We start from the raw sequence: 22,175 nt of genomic DNA on the forward strand, positions 1-22,175 counted from the left end.
GTGGAAGACCTGGTTGGTGGCCATCTCGATCCTAGTGTCCAGTCCTCTAGTCTGGAAGTCTTTCCTGCAGACAAGCTAGGAGCATTCTTACGAAGGACCACAGAAGTACTAGATCCTGCTAGGGATCGCTGAAAGAGGTAGGGAGAGAAAGAACTTTCAAGAGTAAGTGGGTTCCTCCAAAGGACCTGTCCCCTAGCCCCAAAGACCTCCCCTCAGGAAGTTCCCCTTTTTTCCCCACAGTACCAGGCCTCTGGGGCCCAACAATGATGATGCCCCTGGGCTTCTTTCCCATTTCCCCAACCGTTAAGACCTCTTAAGCAGTCCCCGCTTCCGGCTCTCGGGACGGGGCCCCAGGGCTTGGGGGCGGAGACTGAGGCGAAGGGGCGGGGCTGCACGTCTACGCACGTCCCTGTTCGCTCTGTGGGGCGGGCTCAGCGGCGGAAGCGGCGCCGCCGCCGGGAGATCCTGTTCCGCTCGGAGGCCCGGCCCGGGCTGCGGGGTTGGCTGCGGCTGGGGCTGGAGGAGCACGGTCGGTGGCTGACATGGAGCAGGTGGGTCCGGGGGAGGTCACTGGGGTCGGGTGGTACGAGGGCTGTGTCTTGCCAGCGGATTCCACCTCTCTGCCTAGTGTCCGTTGTTGGTTCCGTCCGACCCTTCCCACACCCTCGGCGTCCCAGGTTCCGCCCCCTTCCTCTGCTCGGCCTCGCTCCGCCCCACGCGGGGTTCTGGGGGCTCCGACGCCGACCCTCCTCGGCCCCGCCCACCCGAGAGCGCCCGGGGAGGGCGTCCGCGATTGTCCTCCCGAGCCTCGTTCTCCACTGTGAAGGGAGGGGCGAGGGACGAAATCTGGGTTTTAGGGGGCAGGAGTTGGATGTGGGCAGGGGTCAGGGTCTTTGAAAGAGGAAGAAAATATACATTCCAGCAGGTATGCGTCTCGCTGTCATCCGGTCTACCCCAACTTCCTTTGAAAACGGCAGTGTATGACTTCCTAACTGACATCAAAAGGGCCCTTTAAAGAATCTTTCTTGAGTTCTTAGAGGTGCATAACACCAGTGACACTCGTTCCTAATTGATATAATTGACACCCCGCCCCCTTTGGCGTCCTCCGCGTCAGCATCTCCTTATTTTCTTCCTACTGTTCTGACAGTAGAAGTACCGTTTCACATTCTCTTCTCCTGCCCAGCCCCCACTATACACTGAATTTTGATGGTCTCATCCACTCTCATGGCTTCAGCTTTACACCACCTAAAGGCCCAACAGGCGCTCAGATCGACTTCTTTCTTCAGCGCAGCCCCTCCTTGGCGCCCCAGACTTGGCCATCCAGCTACCAGTTGGACAGTTCCACTTCGGCTGGAGCTCACTTCAACTGGTCTCCTTCCCTGCAAGCGCGTTCTTCCTCTGCCATCCCATCCCAGCGAGAAACGGGAAATTATCTTACAGTTCCTCTTCTCCCTCAATTCCCACATCAGTGGGGTGACCCAGTCCGGCCAACTTCCTGAACATGCTTCAAACCTGATCCTGGGCCTCCATCTCTTCTGTGACCACCTTGATGTGTTTGTCACCAGGATAACCGCAGTGGCTTGCTAGCAACCTCCAGTCGTGGCTGCCTGCAACCCAGACTCCAAACTAACTCTTGTGATCCTTTTAAAACACAAGTCTCATAGTGTTACTTCCTTGCTTAAAACCCTTTGTTGGCTTCTCATTGCTGTGGGGAAAAGGCTGATTCCCTAGCACTATTTACAGAGCTCTCTGGGTTCTGACCTCTTTCCTGCCAGTCTCCTATGTGCACCCTAAAGTCCAATAACATGCAGCTGCCTGCCCACACCTTGCAATTTTGTGTCTCCTTGCCTTTGCACACCAGCCCCTCTGTCTGGGAAGCCCCTTCTCTTCTCTGCCAGGCTACCTTCTACTTGTCCTTCTCAGTGCTCAGCTCAGACAGTACCACCTCTGGGTAGACTTCCTTCCATCTACCCTGTCCAAGACTTAACACCAACCCCCTGTGTCCCTACAACACCCTGTCCGTAGTAGAACAGTGGTTGAGCAGACTCTCGAATCAGACTTTGTGGGTTCTGACACTATTTTATGACTTGGATGAAGAAAGCGCCCCAGTTTCCTAATTTGTAAAATGGAGATAGCAGTGTGCCTACCTCATAGAGTTACCGTGAGCATTAAATGAAATTATGTGTAGAGCTTAAAATAGCATGTGAATGCTCAATAAATAAACCTTAACCGTTACTGCTTATATAAGAACATTCTAGAGCGGTGGTTGTCATTTTTAATTTCTTAAATTGCTTGAGAACAGTTGATGTGGCTTACTTCTCATTCTGTTCCAGAACTCCAAAGCCTGGCTTTTTGTCAATAAATAAAATGCTGGGGTGGAGGGCATTGGGGGCAGGATCTGGATTTATTGAGTGAGGATTCAAGAATGGAAAAAACCCAGACCTGATGTTAGTCTGCTCAGGAAATGACTCGGGAAGTGAATGACTGTTACATGGCAAGCATTAATTCTAGAGAAATGTACACAGAGCTCTGGGAACCCATGGGGAGGAGGGCCAAGAATGGCTTCCCAGAGGAGCAGACAATTAGTGAGGGACCTTAGAGCAAGAGGATGAAATTACCAAAGGGAGGTAGAGACCAGGGTGGACTCAGAGAATGGGCACCTGGCTCCCTTTCAGGGGGAGGGCTAAGGTGGGCAAGAGGGCAGAGGCAGCCTCCTCTGCTGAGGTTGGGGATTCCTTTTCTTGCTTGACCACGAAGAAGTGTCTCCTGGATTTAGGAGCCTGTGGGGACCATGCCCAGGAGAGGTGTGAAGGCCTGGTGCCTGGTGTTTGGGGCAGGCCCCCTGGGGTAGTCAGCTTGAAAGCCTGTGGGCTGGGCCTATGCTTTAGACCTGAGTCTGGGCCTTTGCCTACCTGGAATGCTCATCTTCCTTGCCTGTAGTTGGTAGATGCGGATTCTTCAAGGCCTGGGTCAGATGGCTCCTCTCTTTGTGGCTTTCCCAACCTCACCCACTCCAACCTGGGTCAGATGCTTCTCTGAGAGCCCACAGCCCATTGTTTGTTCCTCACTGAAAGTGCTGATTACAGTATGGCACCGTGTTTTATTTATGTTAGCCTCTCTCACCAGACCCAGAACCCCTAAACATCTCCAGGGACTAGCACAGTATCTGGCATGTTATAGGTTCTCAGTTCATATGCTGCATTATACTGAGCTCTTGCACACCAAACTGGGGAGGAGGTGTGGGTGAGACCAAAAGTCCTGTGTATTTGGCAGCTCATACTTGTTCCATTGAGTGGTAGAGACTGTTGGCTCCATTTAACAGATGAGGAGGCTGAGACTCAGGGGAAGTCACTCAGCAGGAACTTCAAGAACTGTCTCTTGACTCCAGGTCTACAGCTGTCTCTGAGAAGCTGCCTCCAGGTCCCAGCCCCCAAAGGGGCAGCTGCCGTGTCTATAGGACAGGGGACAAGCAAGGCATCCCATCTGACCAGTTGTGTATCCCTGTGAACCTTTTCTGGAGAGGGAAAGACTGACCCTGGCTTTTGTCTGGTCAGAGCTGGTGCTGGGAGGGGTCTGTGCTGAACTCCTTTCTGCCTGTGGGACCTTCCCTTGAGTGGACTGATAGGACTGAGATCTCTCCCGGAAGATGACTGGCCCTTTCCAGGCTGACCTTGAGAACTTGACCTCATTAGCTCCCAAGTTTTATCCAGTAGCACTAAGGGTGTGGTGGGGCCTGACTCACCAGCCCCTGAGTAGGCCAGGGCATCCCCGACATTCAACAGGGCCTGGCATGTGGACGGGGCAGGACAGCTGAGTAGATCTTAGCCTGCTAAGGTTTTCCAGTAAAGTGTACCATCAGAATGTCCGGGCTGGAGGGGGCACTGTAAAGTGATGAATGTAGTTTCTGTTTTGGCTCGACTCTTCCCCTTTCCACTTCCCCAGAAGGAAAGGAGAAATGGAGCCTGGTTTGTGTCTTCCTCTCCTTAAACTCTTCCTTCTCTAGAAAAGTTCGCAAACTCTCTAGTGGTGGGACAGAATGGGGGCCAATAAGCCAACTGTGCCAGGGCTGATGGCACAGGCCACTGAGCCCTGAAGTACAGTAGAGCCTAATATGTGCCATCCTGGGTCAGCTCTCTGCGACCAGGCTCATCCTTCCATCCAGCAGCACAGATGGGACGCTCAGTCTGGGCAGAGTGCCGTGTGTACATGCCTGCCCCAGGACCCTGCCTCTAACACTGTCTCATGGCTCCTAGTAGTAGTAATAGCTGCTGTTAATTAAGCATAGACACTTTGCGTGTGTTATTTCTAATCCTTTCAGTACCTCTGTGAAGTGGTTTCTATACTATCCCTGTTTTATAGATGAGGAAACTGAGGTTTAGAGAGACTGAGTGATTTACTCAAGGGCTCACAGCCTAATGAAGAATGGCTTTGGGCTTTTTTTTTTTTTTTTTTCCTTGAGAGCATGAGCAAGCGGGGGAGAGGCGCAGAGGAGGTGAGAGAGAATTTTTTTTTCATTTTTTAAAATTTAATATTTATTTTTGAGACAGAGAGAGACAGAGCATGAGTGGGGGAGGGGCATAGAAAGAGGGAGACACAGAATCCGAAGCAGGCTCTAGGCTCCCAGCTGTCAGCACAGAGCCCAATGCGGGGCTCGAACCTGTCAACCGTAAGATCTTGAGCCGAAGCCAGACGCTCAACTGACTGAGCCACTCAGGCTCCCCGAGAGAGAGAAAGAGAGCGAGAGAGAGAGAGAGAGAGAGGGAGAGAGGGAGGGAGGGAGGGAGAGGGAGAGAGAATCTTAAGCAGGCTCCATGCACAGCACAGAGCCCGATGCAGGACTTGATCTAATGACCCTGGGATCATGACCTGAGCTGAAATCAAGGGTCAGACGCTCAACTGACTGAGCCACTCAGGTGCCCCAAGAATGGCCTTGGGCTTTTGACTCCAGGTCTGATGCTCAGTCCCCAGACTCATGCCCTTTCACCTGTTCCAGGGTGGGCATTACAGACCCACAGATCAGTTAACTTCTTAGACATGTACCATGGCAAAACACTGTGACCCAGGCCTAAAGCATTCAAGAAAAATGACTTTGAGGCTCAAGTCTAGCTGTTTGATAAGGAAAGTACTGAGCCAGAGTCCTGAGAGCTGGGGTTGGGGAAGCCTGGAGGGTGAGGGAGAGCTGGGGTGGGAAGGCCCAGGGGTGAGGTCATTCCAGAATGAGAAAACACGGAAGGGAGACCTGCCGGCCATGGTGTGTCCTGGGAGCAGCCAGTGGTCAGGAAAGTGTCAGGGGAAGGGGACAGGGATCAACCCCCATAGCAAGAGAGGAGGACTGGAGTCTTTCTAAGGGAGCACATCCTTTCTTCTTGACCTTTACTATCCAAGGAACTTAGCTCACCTCCAGCCTTTTCCCTGAAAGTTGGTGTCCAGGGTGCCAGTTCCCCTTGCCTGCTGGTGGAGAGGGTGCCTGGACTTTTAAGTGGGGTGAGACACCAGCAGAGGGTGGAGTCCAGCTCCAGGAGAAACAGTCTGGACCAGAAGGGGCTGCTCCTTTAGGGCTGGGTGTGACTGTGTACCTGTGCACCTGTACTCACACCCCTGTAGGGAAAGGTGTAAATAGCTGTTCAGCACATTTCCTGAATATCTTCTGTGAGCCTGGTGCCATTCTGGGTGCTGGGCACACAGCATTGAGCAAAGTATGGAGAGTTTCTGCCCTTGTGCAGTTTGTATTCTGGTGGGAGGAGACAGGCAGTGAACCCAGACCAGTAAACCTAGAATATGTCTAGGGTGATAAGCGCTGTGAAGAAGAGTAAATTAGGGCAAGAGGATGAAGGGTGGGGGCTATAGGGGAGGAGCTTCAGACAGGACAGCAGGTGCAAGGATTTTGGGGTGTGAGCATGCTTGAGGTATCCAAGGAACAGAGAGGGGCCAGTGTGGCTGGACCAGAGGGTTCAGGGGAATAGACCAGGGGAAGAGGGAACTTGTAGGCCAGGATGGAGACTTTGGCCTTTACTCAGGGTGAACTGGAAGCCATCGAAGGTTTAGGGCATTGGGGAGGTCTGGTCTGACTTTTACCACGATCCCTCTGGCTGCTGTGTTGAGAACAGACCTGGGATGAGGACAAGGAAGTGGTCAGGAAGCTGTGGCAGATGAGGGGTGATGGTTAGGACAGGGTGACAGTAGTGGTAGTGGTGAACAGTGGGCAGATACTGGATGGATTTTGAAGGAAGAGCCAATAGGATTTGCTGATGGTTTGGATGTGGAGGGGAGGGTGCCGGGTTCTCCACAAGCCCTCACTGGTTGGCCATAAAGTTCTTCGGGGTCTTTTGACACCTGGCTTCCCGGCCAGCAGAGACCCCGGGGTCAGCTCTACCCCATCCTGGCTGGGGGACTGTGGGCAGGCCTCTGCAACCTTCTGCCTCCTCCAACTCCTCATCTTTACAGCTCCTGGTGGGGAGTGTGACGAGTAAAGGAGGGGTGGCTGCAGGGTGCCATCACAGGCCAGTGCTAGGCCAGATTTATTTCTTATGTGCTGGCTCATCAGGACGGTCTGCAGTCCTGTTTGATCTGCTATCCTGGCCTCCCTGAACCAGCTCCCTCCCAGGCTGGCCAGTGGCAGGACACAGGCTAGGGCAACTCTCTTCCACACCCAGAGCCTTGGCCTCCTGCCTGTCTATGGATTCTCCACTAACCTGGGCATTACATGGGGAACTTGACCCAGAACAGCCCCAGTTCTGGCTTAAAGCCATCTCATGGAGGCTGTCAGAGCTCAAGACTGTGTCTTCCTCTAAAGAAGAGGCAGGGATGTCATACTAGTTAATCCTTATGCAGTGATCTTTCTGTGTCAGGCACTGTCCTAGGCCATTGCATTGAACAAGTCATGTAATCCTTTTAATACCTGTAAGAAGTAGGTGCTGTTGTTATCCCCACTTCACACGGGAGAAAACTAAGGCGCAGAGAAGTCTGAGGTAGTAAAGCAGGAATCCAGGGTTTGAAACTTCTCTAAGCTTGGAGTCCAGTCCTTTCTCAGCCTTACTGATTCCTCCTGATTTGTATGGAGAAAGGGACTTCACTGGGAAGCCTCCATGGCCAGCGGGGGCTAGTGCTCATATTTCCTGAGGAATATGGGGTGAGGGAGGTGTTGAGAGCCTGTGTCCACTGTCCCATCGGCCTCAAGAGAAGGTTTGGAGAAGCCACACTGCCCAGAAATGTGGGTCATTTCTGGATAGAGATGAGACTTGGTCTTCCTTCCCCGGGGCCACAGAGCATAGCTTTGTGGAATAAGCTCTCACTGGGCCTGGTACAGCTTGGCCAGGCCACTGTTGGAGGTCAGGGCTTGGGAAAGGGCAAGGAAACTCAGATGGCAGTGGTGGCAGTGGCTAACGTCTAATGAGCATTTACTCTGTGGAGCCAGACACCGTTCTAGGCACTTCGTGTGCATCACTGTGTCCTTTGATGCCCCCGATAGCCCAGGGTCAAGACCATTGTCCCCAGTTTCCAGATGTAGCCTCTGAGGCTTGTACAGTGAATAAGTGGCATTGCTCAAATTGAAGACTTGCCTTGGCCAGGAAACGCCAGCCAGGAACTGCAGGCAGTCCGGGTTTCGAGCTGCAGAGAGGTGACTGGAGCTTGTGGTCTGGGCTGTGACTGAGAGCTGGCAAGGACCTCATCTGTGCCTCTGTCCCCTAAGAGCTATGGAAATGGGGATCTGGGGGTGACTGAAGGGACGGAGCTTGGAACTGCAGGGGGGACTGGGCACCACTGGCACTTCCTCAGAGAGCCTGTGCAGGGAGCAAGGACAGTCCCCCGCTTCCTGCCCCCACCCCCAGCCTGGGAGTTCACCTTTGCCTGGAGCTGGAATGACTTGGCCCATTCTATGCACAGGTAGGGGACCCAGACTTTAGGCTTAAGAAAGCTTGCTCTGGGTCACCTTTGAGAGGACTTGTAGAGCTCACATTGAACCCAGGCCTTTTGGGTGATTTCATTACATGTCGCTGTAGTGTATAAGCACCCTCCCCCCCCCACTTTTCCTCTTACCTGAACAACCTTGCCAGCTACTTGTTCCGTCTCAGCCACCACTGACCAAGCACCTACCATACTTCTGACACTTCTAGAAATGCCAGCCCTAGAACTAGGTAGTAATTATCGTTGCTTTTTTTTATTGTGGTAAAATATACATAACATAAAATCTACCATTTGAATCATTTTAGGATATAGTTCTAAGGCATTAAATATATTAACATTGCCTTTATTTAACGCAGCTGAAGAAACGGAGTGTCAGGACGGTTACATTTGCTCCAGGTTGCACAGCTTCTAAAGGCAGACTGAGATTTGAACCCTGACCTCAGGGTCCAGCTTTCTTTCCATGATGTCAGCTGCCTGCCATTGTCTGTCCTGAGTCTGGGACCCTACCCAAAAGCTCCTCGTTCAGTCTGGCCAATACTGGCATTTCCTAGGGTAAGAGAAGGCCTGGCAGGCCCTGGGGGCCGTGCCTGCCCCTCCCCTTTGCCTCAGGAGCTGCAAGAACTGGAGTAATCCACTGTGCCCAGTGGCCTGCCTCTTCCCCTCACCCCTCCTTCCCTTACCGGGGATGATGAAGCCTCCCATTTCCTTGCCCCCGTGCCCAAGCCTTAGCAGCTCCGCTTCCCCTAAAACACACAATGGGTGAGTGTCAAGTCTGCTCTGTCCGTCCCGGACGGACTTCTTCACGCCATAACGTGCCGCTCCACTCCAGACACCTGTGCAGGCACGTGGGCGGGGCAGGGAGCAAGGACAGCAGAGGTGACCGTGGAGGCTGGGCTCGGCAGGGGCTGCTGCTCCCATGGGCCTGGGCGGCAGCCGTGCTGTCTCTGGCCCACAGCACTCATTCCTGCCTCCCCCTCATCAGGACGGTGGGCACGGCGGTGTGGGGGAGGCCAGGCCTCACTGTTCCGCTCGCCGCTGCCACCTTCCACCCGCAGGGCCAGGGGGGCAGAGAACAGTGCTTTGGGGACCGTTAAGGGCAGTTCCAGGCCAAGATGGTTTTCACCTCTTGGACTGGCAGGCAGTCTGACGGAGCTCAAAGATCTTTTGAAGTCATCTGAGTGGGCGGTTTTCAAACTGCGCCCAAGGAGGTGCCTCCAGGGTGACCCAGGAAAGGCTGCCAAGTGAGGCTGTCTGTGGCACCTTCTGTGGCAGGACCTGTAACAGTCTGTTTTTATCTTTCTTGTTTATTAAGGTTCCAAGTAGGGTTTTCTTTTCTTCTTTCTTTTTTTCTTAAGTTTCTCTTACTTGAAGAAGGGGGTTTAAAAAAATCACTGACTTTTTCCCCCAGGTAACGCAGCAGGGGCTTGTGAGGACTTGCTCAGTTACTCGGGGTCAGTGGCTGTCCCAAGAGTGGGGCTCAGGTCTTCATTCCCGACTGGTGCTCCTTCTACTCTACTTTGGACTCTGAGCAGCTTTCGTAGGGGAGGGTGATGTAGAAGCCCCCTGTCTCTGCCTCTTGGCCGGCTGCCCCCAGCCCTGCTTCAGAGGCCCCGTGCGTGGCTCCCACACTCCCCTGTGTCTGCAGCTCTTCCGGCCTCCCCCAACACCTGTGCTCTCCCCCATCTGTGTCTCTTGCTTCAACAAGGATGTCTGCATGTGTGAGTGTCGGTGCTGTTGCCGCTCCAGTGGCATCTCACACCACGCTGCCACCACCCGAGTCCTGTCCCCAGGGAGGGAGGGAGAAAGCCGGGGGGATGCCAGACAGACTCAGGAGCAGCTGGGAATAGGGAAGCCACAGCACCCTGCAGTGACTCAAGAAGAGGGAGAGGAGCAGATAGGGAAGACGAGACACACACACACACACACACACACAGGCGGAAAGGGAGACTTTCAAGGGAGACTGAGGTGATGGTGGTGGAGAGAGACAGAGGGGAGAGACTTAGGAAGACCCAGAAAGATAGACATGAAGTGGGGAGATGGGGGCTGGCACAGAGACACAAAGACAGAAAAGTAGTTTATGAGAGAGACAGGAAGGAAGGAGGAAGAGAGATGGAGACAGGTCTGGCAGCAGACAAGAGGGCTGTTAGACACCAGGAAATGTCACCTGCCCTGGAGCTGCGGCCCTGTCATGGTGAGAGATGCGCTGAGCATTCAGTCTGGCACCAGGTCCGGTGGATGGATGTTGGGGATAGGTGTCATTGCCGGCGGCCTGTCACATCCCTCTCTTACTGCGTCCTGCCAGAGCTAGGCCCAGCTTTCCTTCAGTACCAGATGAGCTGGGCACGGCAACCCCAGTAGTGTGGTATTAGGGGTGGCCTTGGGCCAGGTGCCTCTGCTAAGAACAGTCAGCTCCTGTCCATTGGGGCTTGCACAGAGGCAGAGGGATGGACAAACTGGCTTGGTCAGAGTCTCCTCCCTGTCGCAAATGGGGAGCTTGTTTGGGACCTGATAGATTGAGGGCCCCGGCCAGTAGTAGACATAACAAAGGTATGAAATGATAACAGATTAGGGGGGAGACCGGTTAGATCTTGCCGTCCCAGGATCAGAGACCAATATCTAGGGTTCCCCTCTCGCTGGCCCCCAAACCTGCCCCCTGGTGCTGGCATGAGAGAAGATTCAGGGAGACTCTGATGGAGCAACAGAAGTGTAAGGCACCGACCATGCTGTGCGCCCTGCCCCGGCAACAGGACCTCTTCAGGCTCCTTGCCAGCACGTTGGTGGAGTAGAGACCTTGGGTCTGGGGGCCGTGTGGCAGGGAGGGAGTGCTCTGAGGCCCTCTGCCTCTAGCATTCATAAGAATTTCCACTCCATGGTCGCACAGACAGGTAAGGGGTGGGTCCATTCACCCTTCAGTCTTGGCTGCCTTACCTGTAATGTGGAAGGACCCATCCTGCCCCGTGTGGGCATGAAACACAACCGAGGGCACAGTGTTCTGTAGGCAGTGGAGCCCTGGCCTAGCCTCGGGCAGTGGCTGGTTCTTCCCCTCTTCAGGATTTGCCCCATTTCTCTGCTGCGTAGCATGGAGCTGAGGACCAGGAGACCCCCTGGAGCCCCCGTTTGTTCAGCAGCCAGTCCAGCATCCACTAGGTGCCAGGCATCGTGCTAGGCGCCAGGAGACAGCAATTACCAGTCAGGTGAAAGCCCCGTACCTGTAGGGTTTGTAAAACAATAAGACCATTTTGGGTAGTGACGAGTTCACGGAGGGAAGAATGTGAAGCCCCATAACAGGACAAGACACTATGACTGGGGGCAGGAGGGTGCGGGCTCTGAGGAGAGGTCTTTTGAGCTGCTTCTTGGAAGGACTGGGGAAGGGAGAGCTAGGTCCAAGGCCCCAGGCAGGACCAGGCTGCCACATTGAGGGACCTAAAAGAAGGCCAGGGTGGCGCTGGGGGTGAGCCCTGCCTGCCTTGTGCGAGGAGCCATTGGAAGAGCTGGCAGGGCCTGGACTGGAGGGCTCGGGGAATGGCAGGGTGTGATCAGTGTTTGGAAAGCCTTTCTCTGGCTGTGCAAGAAGTGTTGTTACAGGGTGAGAGAGGCAGCCTGGAGACTCGCCCGCTAGGCTAGTTGTAATGGCCAGGCCAGAGGATGGTGTTGGGCCTGACATGGGGGTGGTGGGGTGGAGCTAGAGAGAAGGGACCAAGATGTCCTTTCTCCATACCCGCTGTCCCAGTGCAGAGCACTCGGAGACGGAGACACTGCTCTAGGAAGTCCCTCCCAGTTGCCATGGATTAGGGGGTGGGAGGGTAGGGCTGGCTGCTGGGAGGGAATGTGGCTTTGTGCTTGGCAAACAAAGAACAGAGCTTGGGGCCCTCTTCTCCTGGGGGTGGGGGCAGGCCGAGAGGCTGTTGACAGGACCGGAGGCTGAACCACAGGGCTGGGCTTGGCAGGAGCTGGCTGTGCCCTCAAGCAGCGGGGAGGACCCCAGAGCCCTCCAAGGGTGAACCGTGGGGCCGCTGGGCTTTACCGGGGGTTGGTGAGGAGGGCCGAGAGAGAGGGATGCTCAAACCCCTCCAGCCCAGAAGTGGGGCTGCAGGAGAGAATTTGGGCTGGGAGGGCCTTGGGCTGCTAGGACGTTGAGATGTGAGAGGGGGCAGATGTGTTTGGGAGCAAACAGGGTCCCTGGGGCTGTGTGTGAAGGGATGAAGGAGGTTAATGGGACCTCCACGCCCCCGACACGAGACACGCGTGACCTGACCCAGCTGCCCTGCTTCTCCCCAGCCTTGCAGCTGAGGCCCCGCCTTCCCCACCTTGAGGTGGGGGCCCACCAGGATGAACAGACTGTCTGGGGAGCTGGCCCGTGACTTGGAGCGCAGCCTGCCGGCCGTGGCCTCCCTCAGCTCATCACTGTCCCACTCCCAGGGCCTCTCCTCCCACTTCCTCCCCCCACCTCCAGAGAAGCGCCGAGCCATCTCTGATGTCCGCCGCACCTTCTGTCTCTTTGTCACCTTCGACCTGCTCTTCATCTCCCTGCTCTGGATCATTGAACTGAACGTGAGTGGGGCCAAGGCTGGGGCGGGGGTCATCCGGGCCTTAGCTGCTGCACCAGCTGTCTGGGAGGGTTGCCTCTCTGGCAGGACAGATTTCCAGGTAAGATGAAGAACAGGAAGATCAGAATAGCTGGGAGCTCAGAGGGCTTGAGTCATTTGTCTAGGCTCTCTCGGCAAGTATGCGAAGGAAGGCAGCGTTTGAACCCAGACCCTCAGGCTGCAGAGTTCACACTCTCGACCTCTGTGCCAACCTGCCCTCTAGTGGACACTCTTGAGAAAGGAGGAGACAGCCCAGTGGACTCTGGTTGGACTATTGAAACCTTTGTCTTTTTTTTGCGCTATGTTGCTCTCTTGCTCCATTCATTCATTCATTCAACAAACATTTTTCAAAGCCCTGTTGTATCCTAGGCACTGTGCTGAAGGCAGGGGGTACGGTGGGGGAGCAAACCAGTAAAAACTCCCAGTTCTCAATGGTTCCTAGCTCTTTCTCCATTTTGGACACTCCTCCGGTGCCCCCCAGTTTGGCCTCTCCTGGCTGGTGAGATGCCACTTAGCAGCCTGGAGATGGAGCTTCCTCTCAGTGCCGGGTCCTTACCCTCCTCCCCCTGGGCAGTGCTTGGCCAGCTTTGTGGGACCTGATCTCCAGGCACCAACAGGGTAGAGCAGGCCCCAACCACAGAGGCAGGAGCTGTGGGAGCAAAGCATCCCAGGCTCAGTCAGTCCTGGCTCCTCCTCTGTATTCACTGTGGGACCTCAGCAGGGGACTCCGCCTCTCTGAGCCTTCCCTTGTTTTCCTTCTGCAGAATGGGTCAGAGGTCAGGATGGCAGGCGCCCTTTCTCCAGGTCTCAGGCTCAGTGACAGAAAAAGGATGACTTTGATAGAAGTGAGGAGTTTGGGGAAGGGGCTGGTTTAGGGGTGGAGAGGACAAATTTGATTCTGGGCGTGTGGAGGTGGAGGGCTCTGAGGGTGACTGTCCTTTGTGCACAGAGATGAACTGGCACCTTCAACAAGATTGAGCCCTGGGGGACCTTAAGGACCATCCTGCCAGTGAAAAAGCAGAGGCCAGCAAGGTCCAGAGCCATTTGAAGAGCTTCTGAGGTCTTAGGCATTCTTCTTTTTGAAGGTCCCATCCAGCATCAAAGCAAGCACTAAAATTGACCCACAGCCTTCATTCAAAATATTTTTTTTTTTCCGGAAAACAGCCAAAAAACTTTTTGTAATTTTACTTTTGAAATCACCTAGATGTACTGACTATAATAGCTCAGCAGTCATTATACATACTTGGGAATTCTTGCAGAACAAGAAAAAAATCTAATCTCAAAATTGTTTTCAAACATAATGAAAAGTTCAGAATGCTGGACTGTAACCATTAGTGGAGTTAGCCATAATGTTTCACTTGGTAGACACTTATTTAAAAATGGGATAATTTTCAGTTTTGTAGTTTTATTTTCCTGGTTTAGAGCATATATATTTTTAGTTTTCTAACAGACTGGGTGTTGCGTGTTGGATGTAAGGACCCCAGGAGGGTTGCAACACCCATGCGAGGTCTCGTAGCCAGAGACTGGCAGGGGCTGGAACTCAGGTCCCCCGAGTCAGGATGCCCTCAGCTTCTGCGCGTGCCCAGGCAGAGGGAGAGCTGTGAGGGACGGCGACTGTTAGGGGTCAGAGGGGCTATGGGGCCCAAGAGGGAGCAGTCTGAGGAGGAAGAGGAAGAGGAAGACCAAGCTGGGGTGGGGTTGGGTGGCGTGTCAGGTGTGAGGGGTGGTGTGTGAGACTCCATGAGGCTCAGGGTGGTCTTGAGGTAGAGGCACATGGTGGAGACGTGTAGGGGCCTTCAAGTGTTATTGAGGCGGCTGCCCAGACTACTGGCTCCTGCTCTAAGCATCAGAGTCACCTGGGAACTGTATGAAAATTCCAGATGCTCAGCTAAATCTGAGATTCAGTGGCCTGAACATCTGTATCTTTAATAAGCCTCCCTACTTCAATTTGGATCATCTGCCAGAGATTAGGAACTCCAGTCTAGGTGGTCATGAAGGGTTTTCACCTTCCAGGCTCTTGGGTTCCACTCCCCGGAGTCCCCTTCTGTCCTCTGTCCTCCAGGGGGCTGGCACTCCATTCCTCCTGAGAAGTCGGGCTGTGGTCTGGCTCTCAGTGTCCATCCACATCCTCTCCCTCCCCAGCCAAAGTATCAGGATTCCCCTTGAAAATGTGTCGGTGACTAGGGCAGGGACAGGGGTGAGGACAAGTCTGCTCACTCCCGTCTCCGTTGCTGGGCATCCTCTCCAGCACCATGATGGATTTTGCCCATTAAGCACAAACCTAATCAGTTGATTTGCCACCTGGGGCTCCGTCTGACACCGCTGCTCACCCCCGTTCCCCACCGCCCCAGATGGATGGTTGCCTGGGAAGATGGAGCCCCATAGTGGTGAGAGGGAGATGAGATTCTGTGAGAGGCAGGCTCCCAGTGCCCAGTCTACCAGCCCTACCTGCCTGCACAGGGCCTGTAGCCTCCCCTACACAGCCCTGGAGCCTCCAAGACTCCCCCTCCCTGCGCACTGTGCCCTCGAATGTCATTGCTGGAGCCAGGCCCTGCCTGTCTAGGTTGCCTGGTGCTTGGCGGAATGAATGATGTTAGTTTGGCTGAGCTCCCTTGGTGTTTCGGGGCCCTCCTTGGGCAGTGGCTCAGCATCTCCAGGTTCCACACTCCCCCTGTCTCCTCCCCATCCTCAGAGGTGAGGGCACCCCTGGGGACTTGTTTCTGCCTGTAGAGCTGTTCATATCTCCCTCTTCCAGACCAACACAGGCATCCAGAAGAACCTGGAGCAGGAGATCATCCACTACAACTTTAAAACTTCCTTCTTTGACATCTTTGTGAGTGGACTTAGGGGGTCCTGGGGGCAGAGATGACACAGGGACAGGACCCCCTGGCTGGCTTCTCTTCTCTCTGCAACACATACCCTAATCTGAGCAAGGAGACTTGGCTCCCATCCTCAGGGAGCTCTCAATATTCAGAAAGTTCCTAAACAAGGCTCTCCCTTCAGAGAGCCCCAAGCGTAAAGGGGAAGAGTAGACCCCTGTCTAAGAAGGTCACATCCAAGTCCTCCCCAGAGAAACACTGACTCAACCATTCTCTGCCACGGCATGCATGCCCATGTAGAGGGAACCTGGGGGAGGTCAGCCTTGGGCAGGGGGAAGGGCAGTGGCTTGCCTGTGATGGCTTGTGTCCTGCCCCCCTCCCCACCCCCCCCTCCAACCAGGTTCTGGCCTTCTTCCGCTTCTCGGGACTGCTCCTGGGCTATGCTGTGCTGAGGCTCCGGCACTGGTGGGTGATTGCGGTAAGACGCCACTTTCCCCATAGCTTTCAGGCTCTGGTGGGGCTGGTGCAAGGGATGGTGTGGAGGAGGACTCACCCCCCAGCCTGTTTGCCCTCTCTCCCTCCTTCCTCCCCTGGGCAGGTCACCACACTGGTGTCCAGTGCATTCCTCATTGTCAAGGTCATCCTCTCTGAGGTTAGTGGCTCAGGGTCTGGCTGGTCTGGTGGGTTTCTAGCCTGGGGGATGGGCTTCTCCTAAGAAGGGACCCTTTCTCTGATTTTGGGTGTCTGTCTCTGTTGTCAGGGTGGGGTGAGGGGGAATCCTGTCCTTTGATAGTTCCAAGGAATCCTCATCACTGGCTTCTTCCACCTGCCCCTCTACAACCCCAAGAACAAAAAGTCCTTCTGCCAGCCTAACCTCAGTTTATCCTGCTGCAGAATTCATTAATCTGTCTCAGAGGTGTGTGCCGCAGAGGTCCCCAAGCAGCTGGTCCAGGAATGGGGTGTATGCCAGAGTTACTAGCCCCAAGAGGGGACTCTGGGCTTTGGGCGACCCCCCTACCGTGGAGCTCAGCCCCGTCCTTCCACAGCTGCTCAGCAAAGGGGCATTCGGCTACCTGCTCCCTATCGTCTCCTTTGTCCTTGCCTGGTTGGAGACCTGGTTCCTTGACTTCAAAGTCCTACCACAGGAGGCTGAGGAGGAGCGATGTGAGTGCTGGGGGAAGGGGTGCAGTGAGGGTCATCATAGCCCTAAGAGAGGAGACTTTCAGGCATGAGAGCCAGTTCTGAGCTATCTTGCCAGCTCTGAACAGCCTCCAAGAGCCTAAAGATGAGCTTGGAGTTGGGGGGACCCCAGGCTGCTAAGGCATGACTGCCCTTGTTTTGGGACAATGGCTGCCTGTGTCTGCTCCCCCAGGGTATCTTGCTGCCCAGGCCGCTGTCGCCCGAGGACCCCTGCTCTTCTCTGGCGCTCTATCCGAGGGCCAGTTCTATTCACCCCCAGAATCCTTTGCAGGTGAGGGCTGGTGGACGGGGAACTGCCTTCAGGGAGGGTCTTTATGAGGAGTGGGTTGGCTGGGTTCCTTCTGTTCCTTCTGTTGGCTCTCTGGGGAAAGTGAGCAACCTTCTTCTACACATACTTCTGTCCTCCCCGCAACGTTGCACTTATGCCCGAACCCCACTATGTCCCCACAGTCTGTCCCCACACCTTAATGTCTCTGTGCTTGTTTTCTGCAGGGTCTGACAATGAATCAGATGAAGACCTTGGGAAGAAAATCTTCTCTGCCCAGGTATTTGGCTGCCCACCTCGCCTGACCTTTGGAGTGGGCACCTCGGAGAAGGGCCAGTGCTGGGCTCAGCCAGGGTGGGCAGGGCCTTCCCAGCAGAGCACGGACCTCAGGCAGCCCGAATGCCAGTCGTCGTGCACCTGCGTGTCTGGCTCACCATCAGTCAGGCCCACCGGTCTGCCTCATACCTGGGGCCCGGAGGCGAGCAGCCACAGCACCTGGGGGACCCCACAGGGCCTGAGAGACCACCCAGACTCCATGTGTGTGGAGTATCTAGAGAAAGAACTGGCCACGAACAAGGTAGGGTATGGGCCTCAGGCTGACCCCTCCATGCCTTTCATCCCTGGCCAGGAACGGGAGTACATCCATCAGGGCAAGGAGGCCATGGCGGTGGTGGACCAGATCTTGGCCCAGGAGGAGAACTGGAAGTTTGAGAAGAACAATGTAAGAAACTTCTCTCCCACCTAACCTGCTCATGTGTGTTGAGAGTTTTGCTTGCTTTTCTGAGGCCTGAGAAGCCCTCAGAATTGCACAGTTTGGAACCGTATTCCTGCATCAGGAGTGGGGGCTGGGCCCTGGGGTCACCACCTGGCAGGAGGTTGGGCTGAGTTGGATGTTTCCACTGCCCCCTCCCCCTGCTCGTGGCCCCACGCCCATCCTCAGCTCCCTGCTGCTCTCCTCACTCAGCTCTGGCTTTGAAGGGGAAGCCAGGCTTCTGCCCTATGTCTGGTGTTTTGTTTCATGATCAAAACAACATTATCTAAAGAGATGGCAGGGAGCTTGGAAAAAGGGGGACACGTCCCCGTCCCTCTCTCTGGCCAGTCCCTCTCAACAGCCCTGGCCAGCCTGGAGACACGGCTGTAGCTGTGCTTCTGTCCTTTAACCTGATATCAAAAGCCTTACTCTGCTCGTTGCTGGACATTTGTCAGAACCACTGTTTTTAGTGGCTACTTGAATATCCCCAAACTCCCGGAGTTTTCTACCCTAAGCTGTTAAAAACCTGCCCTGTCGCCCATTCTTTTGCCGGTAGCCCACCCCCCCGTGCCCTCCCCCATGCCCTCTACCCACCTCCCTGTCACGCTTCTGTCACTCCCACAGGAATATGGGGACACTGTGTATACCATTGAGGTTCCCTTTCATGGGAAGACATTCATCCTGAAGGTGAGTGAGGGAAGCAGGTGTGCTGGAGTGTCCTGGAGCCTCCTGCTCTAAGACTTCAGGAAGGGGCTTCCTGCCTTCTGGCAGGTTTCTCCCCACCAAGAGGGAGGGGCTGATGTGTCCAAGCACATCTGGCGCCACCCAGCCCTCTGCCCGCCCTGCCCCAGACCTTCCTGCCCTGCCCGGCGGAGCTGGTGTACCAGGAGGTGATCCTGCAGCCCGAGAGGATGGTGCTGTGGAACAAGACGGTGACTGCCTGCCAGGTGAGCCGAAGAACCGGGGGGCCTGGCCTGGCTACCTCTCAGGGCAGAGGCAGAGCAACACGGCAGATTAGGGTGCAGTCATACCCCAGCACGACCAGTTACCCCAGGGGACCTGGGTCATGTCGTGAACTGCTCTGTGCCTCAGCTTCCTGGTCTTTAAAATGGGTATGAGGGGTGCCTGGGTGGCACAGTCGGTTAAGCGTCCGACTTCAGCCAGGTCACGATCTCGCGGTCCGTGAGTTCGAGCCCTGCGTCGGGCTCTGGGCTGATGGCTCAGAGCCTGGAGCCTGCTTCCGATTCTGTGTCTCCCTCTCTCTCTGCCCCTCCCCCGTTCATGCTCTGTCTCTCTCTGTCCCAAAAATAAATAAACGTTGAAAAAAAAATTTTTTTTTTTAAATAAAATGGGTATGATGGTAACAGTGCCTCCTAGTGAGGGTCAGGAAGATGGAGAGGGAGCATGCAGAGAAAGCCCAGCCCAAGGCCTGGAAGTGGCTCTCCGTAAAGGGCCTGGGCAGAGAGGAGGCTGGTGTGGGGGTTCCCTGAGGTACTGGGATTTTCCTGGGCTGGGCCATACTTCACATCTCCCCTCACGGCCTTTAGATCCTGCAGCGAGTAGAGGACAACACCCTCATCTCCTACGATGTCTCTTCGGGGGCCGCGGGCGGGGTGGTCTCCCCGAGGTGAGCACCACCAAGCCCCTCCTCTAAGGCAGACCTCTTGCCCTTGGATCTTGGGCTTGGCTCCCTGCTTCCAGTCTAACACTCCTGCTCCCCAGGGACTTCGTGAACGTGCGGCGCATCGAGCGGCGCAGAGACCGATACCTGTCGTCAGGCATCGCCACTACCCACTGCGCCAAGCCCCCTACACACAAATATGTCAGGTGAGCCTTGCCTTGCCCAGGGTCACCCCAGCTGGCCCCTCCCCTGGTGACTGTGAGGACAGGGGAGGGTACAGTGTGTACAGCTGGGTGCTTTCTCCTGCTGAGGCCGCCTTCCTGTCCCCTGTCCTGCTGGGCTTTGCCCCACTCAGCCCCTAGTCCTGCTAATCTGCTCTGCCTCCTGGAGACGGGGGGTGGGGGGGGGTGGGGGGGCGATTAATGGCTGGAAGTACACCACCCAGGCCGGAGGGCAGCTCCAGGGATAGGGACCATTCCGGGGGAAGGGAGCTGGGAGCCATGAGGTCGCGCCGGTCCAGGTGACCTGAGCAGAAGGTTCTGTGTTCTGGAGCTTGACCTTCCTACCTGAGTAGAGTTGGTCCCCGCTGCCTTGCCGGTCCCCAGAGTGCTCGGAAGTGCCCCCAGAGGAAGAGGAGTTTCAGTCTTCCTGCTGCCTGTTCCAAGGCATCCTCCAGTTCTCCTGCTGTCTATCCTTAGACCCCAGTGCTGCAGGTGGCCTCCTCCCCGATTCTCCACTCTCCCCATCCTTCCTGGGCTTCCACAGAGAGCACTGTTGGTGGAGTATGAGGTTTGGCACACCAGACTCCTGGGTGATGAACAGGCTTATTTCCTCTCTGGGTGCTGACTTCCTTGTACGCGGAGTGAGCTTGGGAGTTCTCAGTGGAGCTGTGAGGGAAGTGACTGGTGACAGGACATGCCCTGCCCACTGCCAGGGAGGGCACCCCCTCCCAGAGCGCCCCCTCCTGACACCACCGCATTGCTCCCTGAGTTGGGCAGGGGTGAGAAATGCGAGCACAGCCCACCCCTCACAGCCGGAGCTGACCGAGAATCCCTGGACAGAGAAAATGACCACTGCCACTGGGGGTGCACAACATCGGCGCGCTGCAGGAGGATTCGAGTGTCACCTGGTGGGGTAGAGGGCTGTATTCTGTAGCCTCTGGGACACCCGTTCTGGGCCCTGCTCAGGCAGAGTGGCAGTTGCTAGACCAGTAGCCTCCTTCCCTCTTTCACCCCAGTCCAGGATGGGCCAGGAATGGAGTGTGGAGTGGGGTCAGAGGCCTTGCCTGGCTCCAAGGTTCCCCCCCCAATGGTGCTTTTCTCTTAGGGGAGAGAATGGTCCTGGGGGCTTCATCGTGCTCAAGTCGGCCAGTAACCCCCGAGTCTGCACCTTCATCTGGATCCTTAATACAGATCTCAAGGTGGGGTTGCTGAGGCCGCAAGGCTGGCTAGGGTACAGTAGCGGGGACTTTGGTGGGGGACGTTGGGGTCTCCCATCCTGCTCAAGGCCTCACCTACACTTCCTCCTTAAGCTAAAATTTGGGGCAGGATCAAGATGGTCTTGTCCTGAGTCGCTGGAGGGCCTGTACCTCCCCTTACCTCTGACTCCGGAGGCCCCAAGGAGCAGTGGCTGCCTGCCAAGCCAGCCCCTCCTAGGTCTGTTTGTGTGGTTGGTGCCAGGACCCGGCACAGCGCGTTCTTCCTGCCGGGGGTGAGGGGTAGAGGGTGGCTTAGGCTGTGTTCCAGAGCTGCACCTGCACCTGCTGCTCTGGCCCAGGGTACCCCTCCAACCACCCCCCCCCCCCACTGGTGCATGTTGTTGAGAGGGGAGCCCCTGCTGCGGACAGGCCATCCTGGAACTTTTTCCCACCTCCCCGCAGGGCCGCCTGCCCCGGTACCTCATCCACCAGAGCCTCGCAGCCACCATGTTTGAATTTGCCTTTCACCTGCGGCAGCGCATCGGAGAGCTGGGCGCCCGGGGGTAACCATGCCCCTCGCCACCCTGCAGGCCAGGGTCCTGTCACCACAGCCTTCAGAGCCAGAGAGGGGGCCAGTGGAGCTTCCCGCTGCCCACAGAAGACCTGGCCTCAAGCAGCGGGAAGAGGTTTCCTCCTGTGGCAGCACCTTGGCCCCAAGCTACCACCCTCCACCGTGCTTCACTGGACCTGGGAGCCATGGCTGTGAGCAGGTTGTGAGGTCAAGCATCTGGACTCCAGGGCCCTGCTGCTGAGGCGAGTGGGGTCTGTCCCGCTGATGTTTACACAGTGACTGTCCCTGCCTCCTGGAGGAAGATACCTGCGCTCCCCTACCTAGCCAGGGGCAGGATCTGGAATGGGAGCCTCAGACTTGATGGGGGAGGGCCACGGCCCTGAGCAGGACAGAGGTCAGGGCGGGCCTTGGCGCCAGTGTTAAGGTGCAGGAGCCCCTTCATCTGCCTGCTTTCTCACCACGGTTTTTTAGGATTATTTAAAGGGTCTGGGACCTTTTTCCATATGCACTTGTTGGGGAGCGGGTGGCAGGTAGGGGGGTGGGTGCTGGCAGTGAACTTCTGCCACTCCCAGTTTCTCTCCCTCCCCCAGGGTTCCTTGGGGACCTTTGTAATTTGAGCCAATTATTAAAAACAAACTCAAAAAAAAAAAAAAAAAAGAAAAGAAAAAGCAGCCCCTCCTGCCTGGCCTCTTGAAGGAAGAGAAGTGCAGCACTGTGGACAACACCCTCTCACACCCTTGCAGAACCAGAGGGAGTATGGAGCCAATGGGGACTCAGTTCCTGAACACCCCCACTTTTCCTGACCGGTCCAGCTGGACAGATGATTGGTCAGAGAAAAATGCCCCCCTCCCCCCCCCCCCCCCCCCCAGCCAGGCCTCCTCTGAGGGAAAGTCAGGGGAAAATCTCCTGCCCAGGATCTGGGGGGAGGTAGGAGAGACCCCAGCAGCAAGCATGGCAGGCCTTGACTGTCCTTGGGGTCCCGCAGCCGGCCTGGGGTGGGGCCCGGGCTCCTGGGTCAACGAGGCATCTCAGGTCTCCCT

At 55.8% G+C, this 22,175-nt stretch overlaps 1 protein-coding gene across 4 annotated transcripts; it reads left to right on the plus strand.

The window, feature by feature from the left end:
* The first annotated feature begins 445 nt into the window (after positions 1-445).
* On the plus strand, positions 446-21,804 carry STARD3 (StAR related lipid transfer domain containing 3). 4 transcript variants are annotated; one of them, XM_030295158.1, is made up of 15 exons: positions 447-551; positions 12,184-12,456; positions 15,247-15,324; positions 15,711-15,788; positions 15,909-15,962; positions 16,357-16,474; positions 16,683-16,781; positions 17,003-17,055; positions 17,404-17,496; positions 18,151-18,213; positions 18,378-18,473; positions 19,074-19,153; positions 19,249-19,353; positions 20,474-20,567; positions 21,027-21,804. In XM_030295158.1, the coding sequence occupies exons 2-15, from the start codon at positions 12,235-12,237 to the stop codon at positions 21,129-21,131; spliced, it is 1,338 nt and encodes a 445-aa protein (XP_030151018.1). In that variant the 5' UTR covers positions 447-551; positions 12,184-12,234; the 3' UTR covers positions 21,132-21,804. The 4 variants fall into 4 exon arrangements, with proteins under 4 accessions (XP_030151017.1, XP_030151019.1, XP_030151018.1 ...); XM_030295157.1 differs by lacking the exon at positions 21,027-21,804 and having other exon boundaries at positions 446-551; positions 19,753-20,561; XM_030295160.1 differs by lacking the exon at positions 15,247-15,324.
* Positions 21,805-22,175: the final 371 nt, after the last annotated feature.

The sequence above is a fragment of the Lynx canadensis genome, chromosome E1, assembly GCF_007474595.2.
Source record: "Lynx canadensis isolate LIC74 chromosome E1, mLynCan4.pri.v2, whole genome shotgun sequence".
Lineage (NCBI taxonomy): Eukaryota > Metazoa > Chordata > Mammalia > Carnivora > Felidae > Lynx > Lynx canadensis.

What these genes read in the sequence shown, in the direction of transcription:
- STARD3 (XM_030295157.1), top strand. Translation starts at nt 12,235, where the DNA reads ATGAACAGACTGTCTGGGGAGCTGGCCCGTGACTTGGAGCGCAGCCTG. An exon ending in CTTCCTTCTTTGACATCTTT is followed by an intron (nt 15,325 to 15,710) that starts GTGAGTGGACTT and finishes CCCTCCAACCAG; the next exon opens with GTTCTGGCCTTCTTCCGCTT. An exon ending in CCTACACACAAATATGTCAG is followed by an intron (nt 19,354 to 19,752) that starts GTGAGCCTTGCC and finishes GCCGGTCCCCAG; the next exon opens with AGTGCTCGGAAGTGCCCCCA.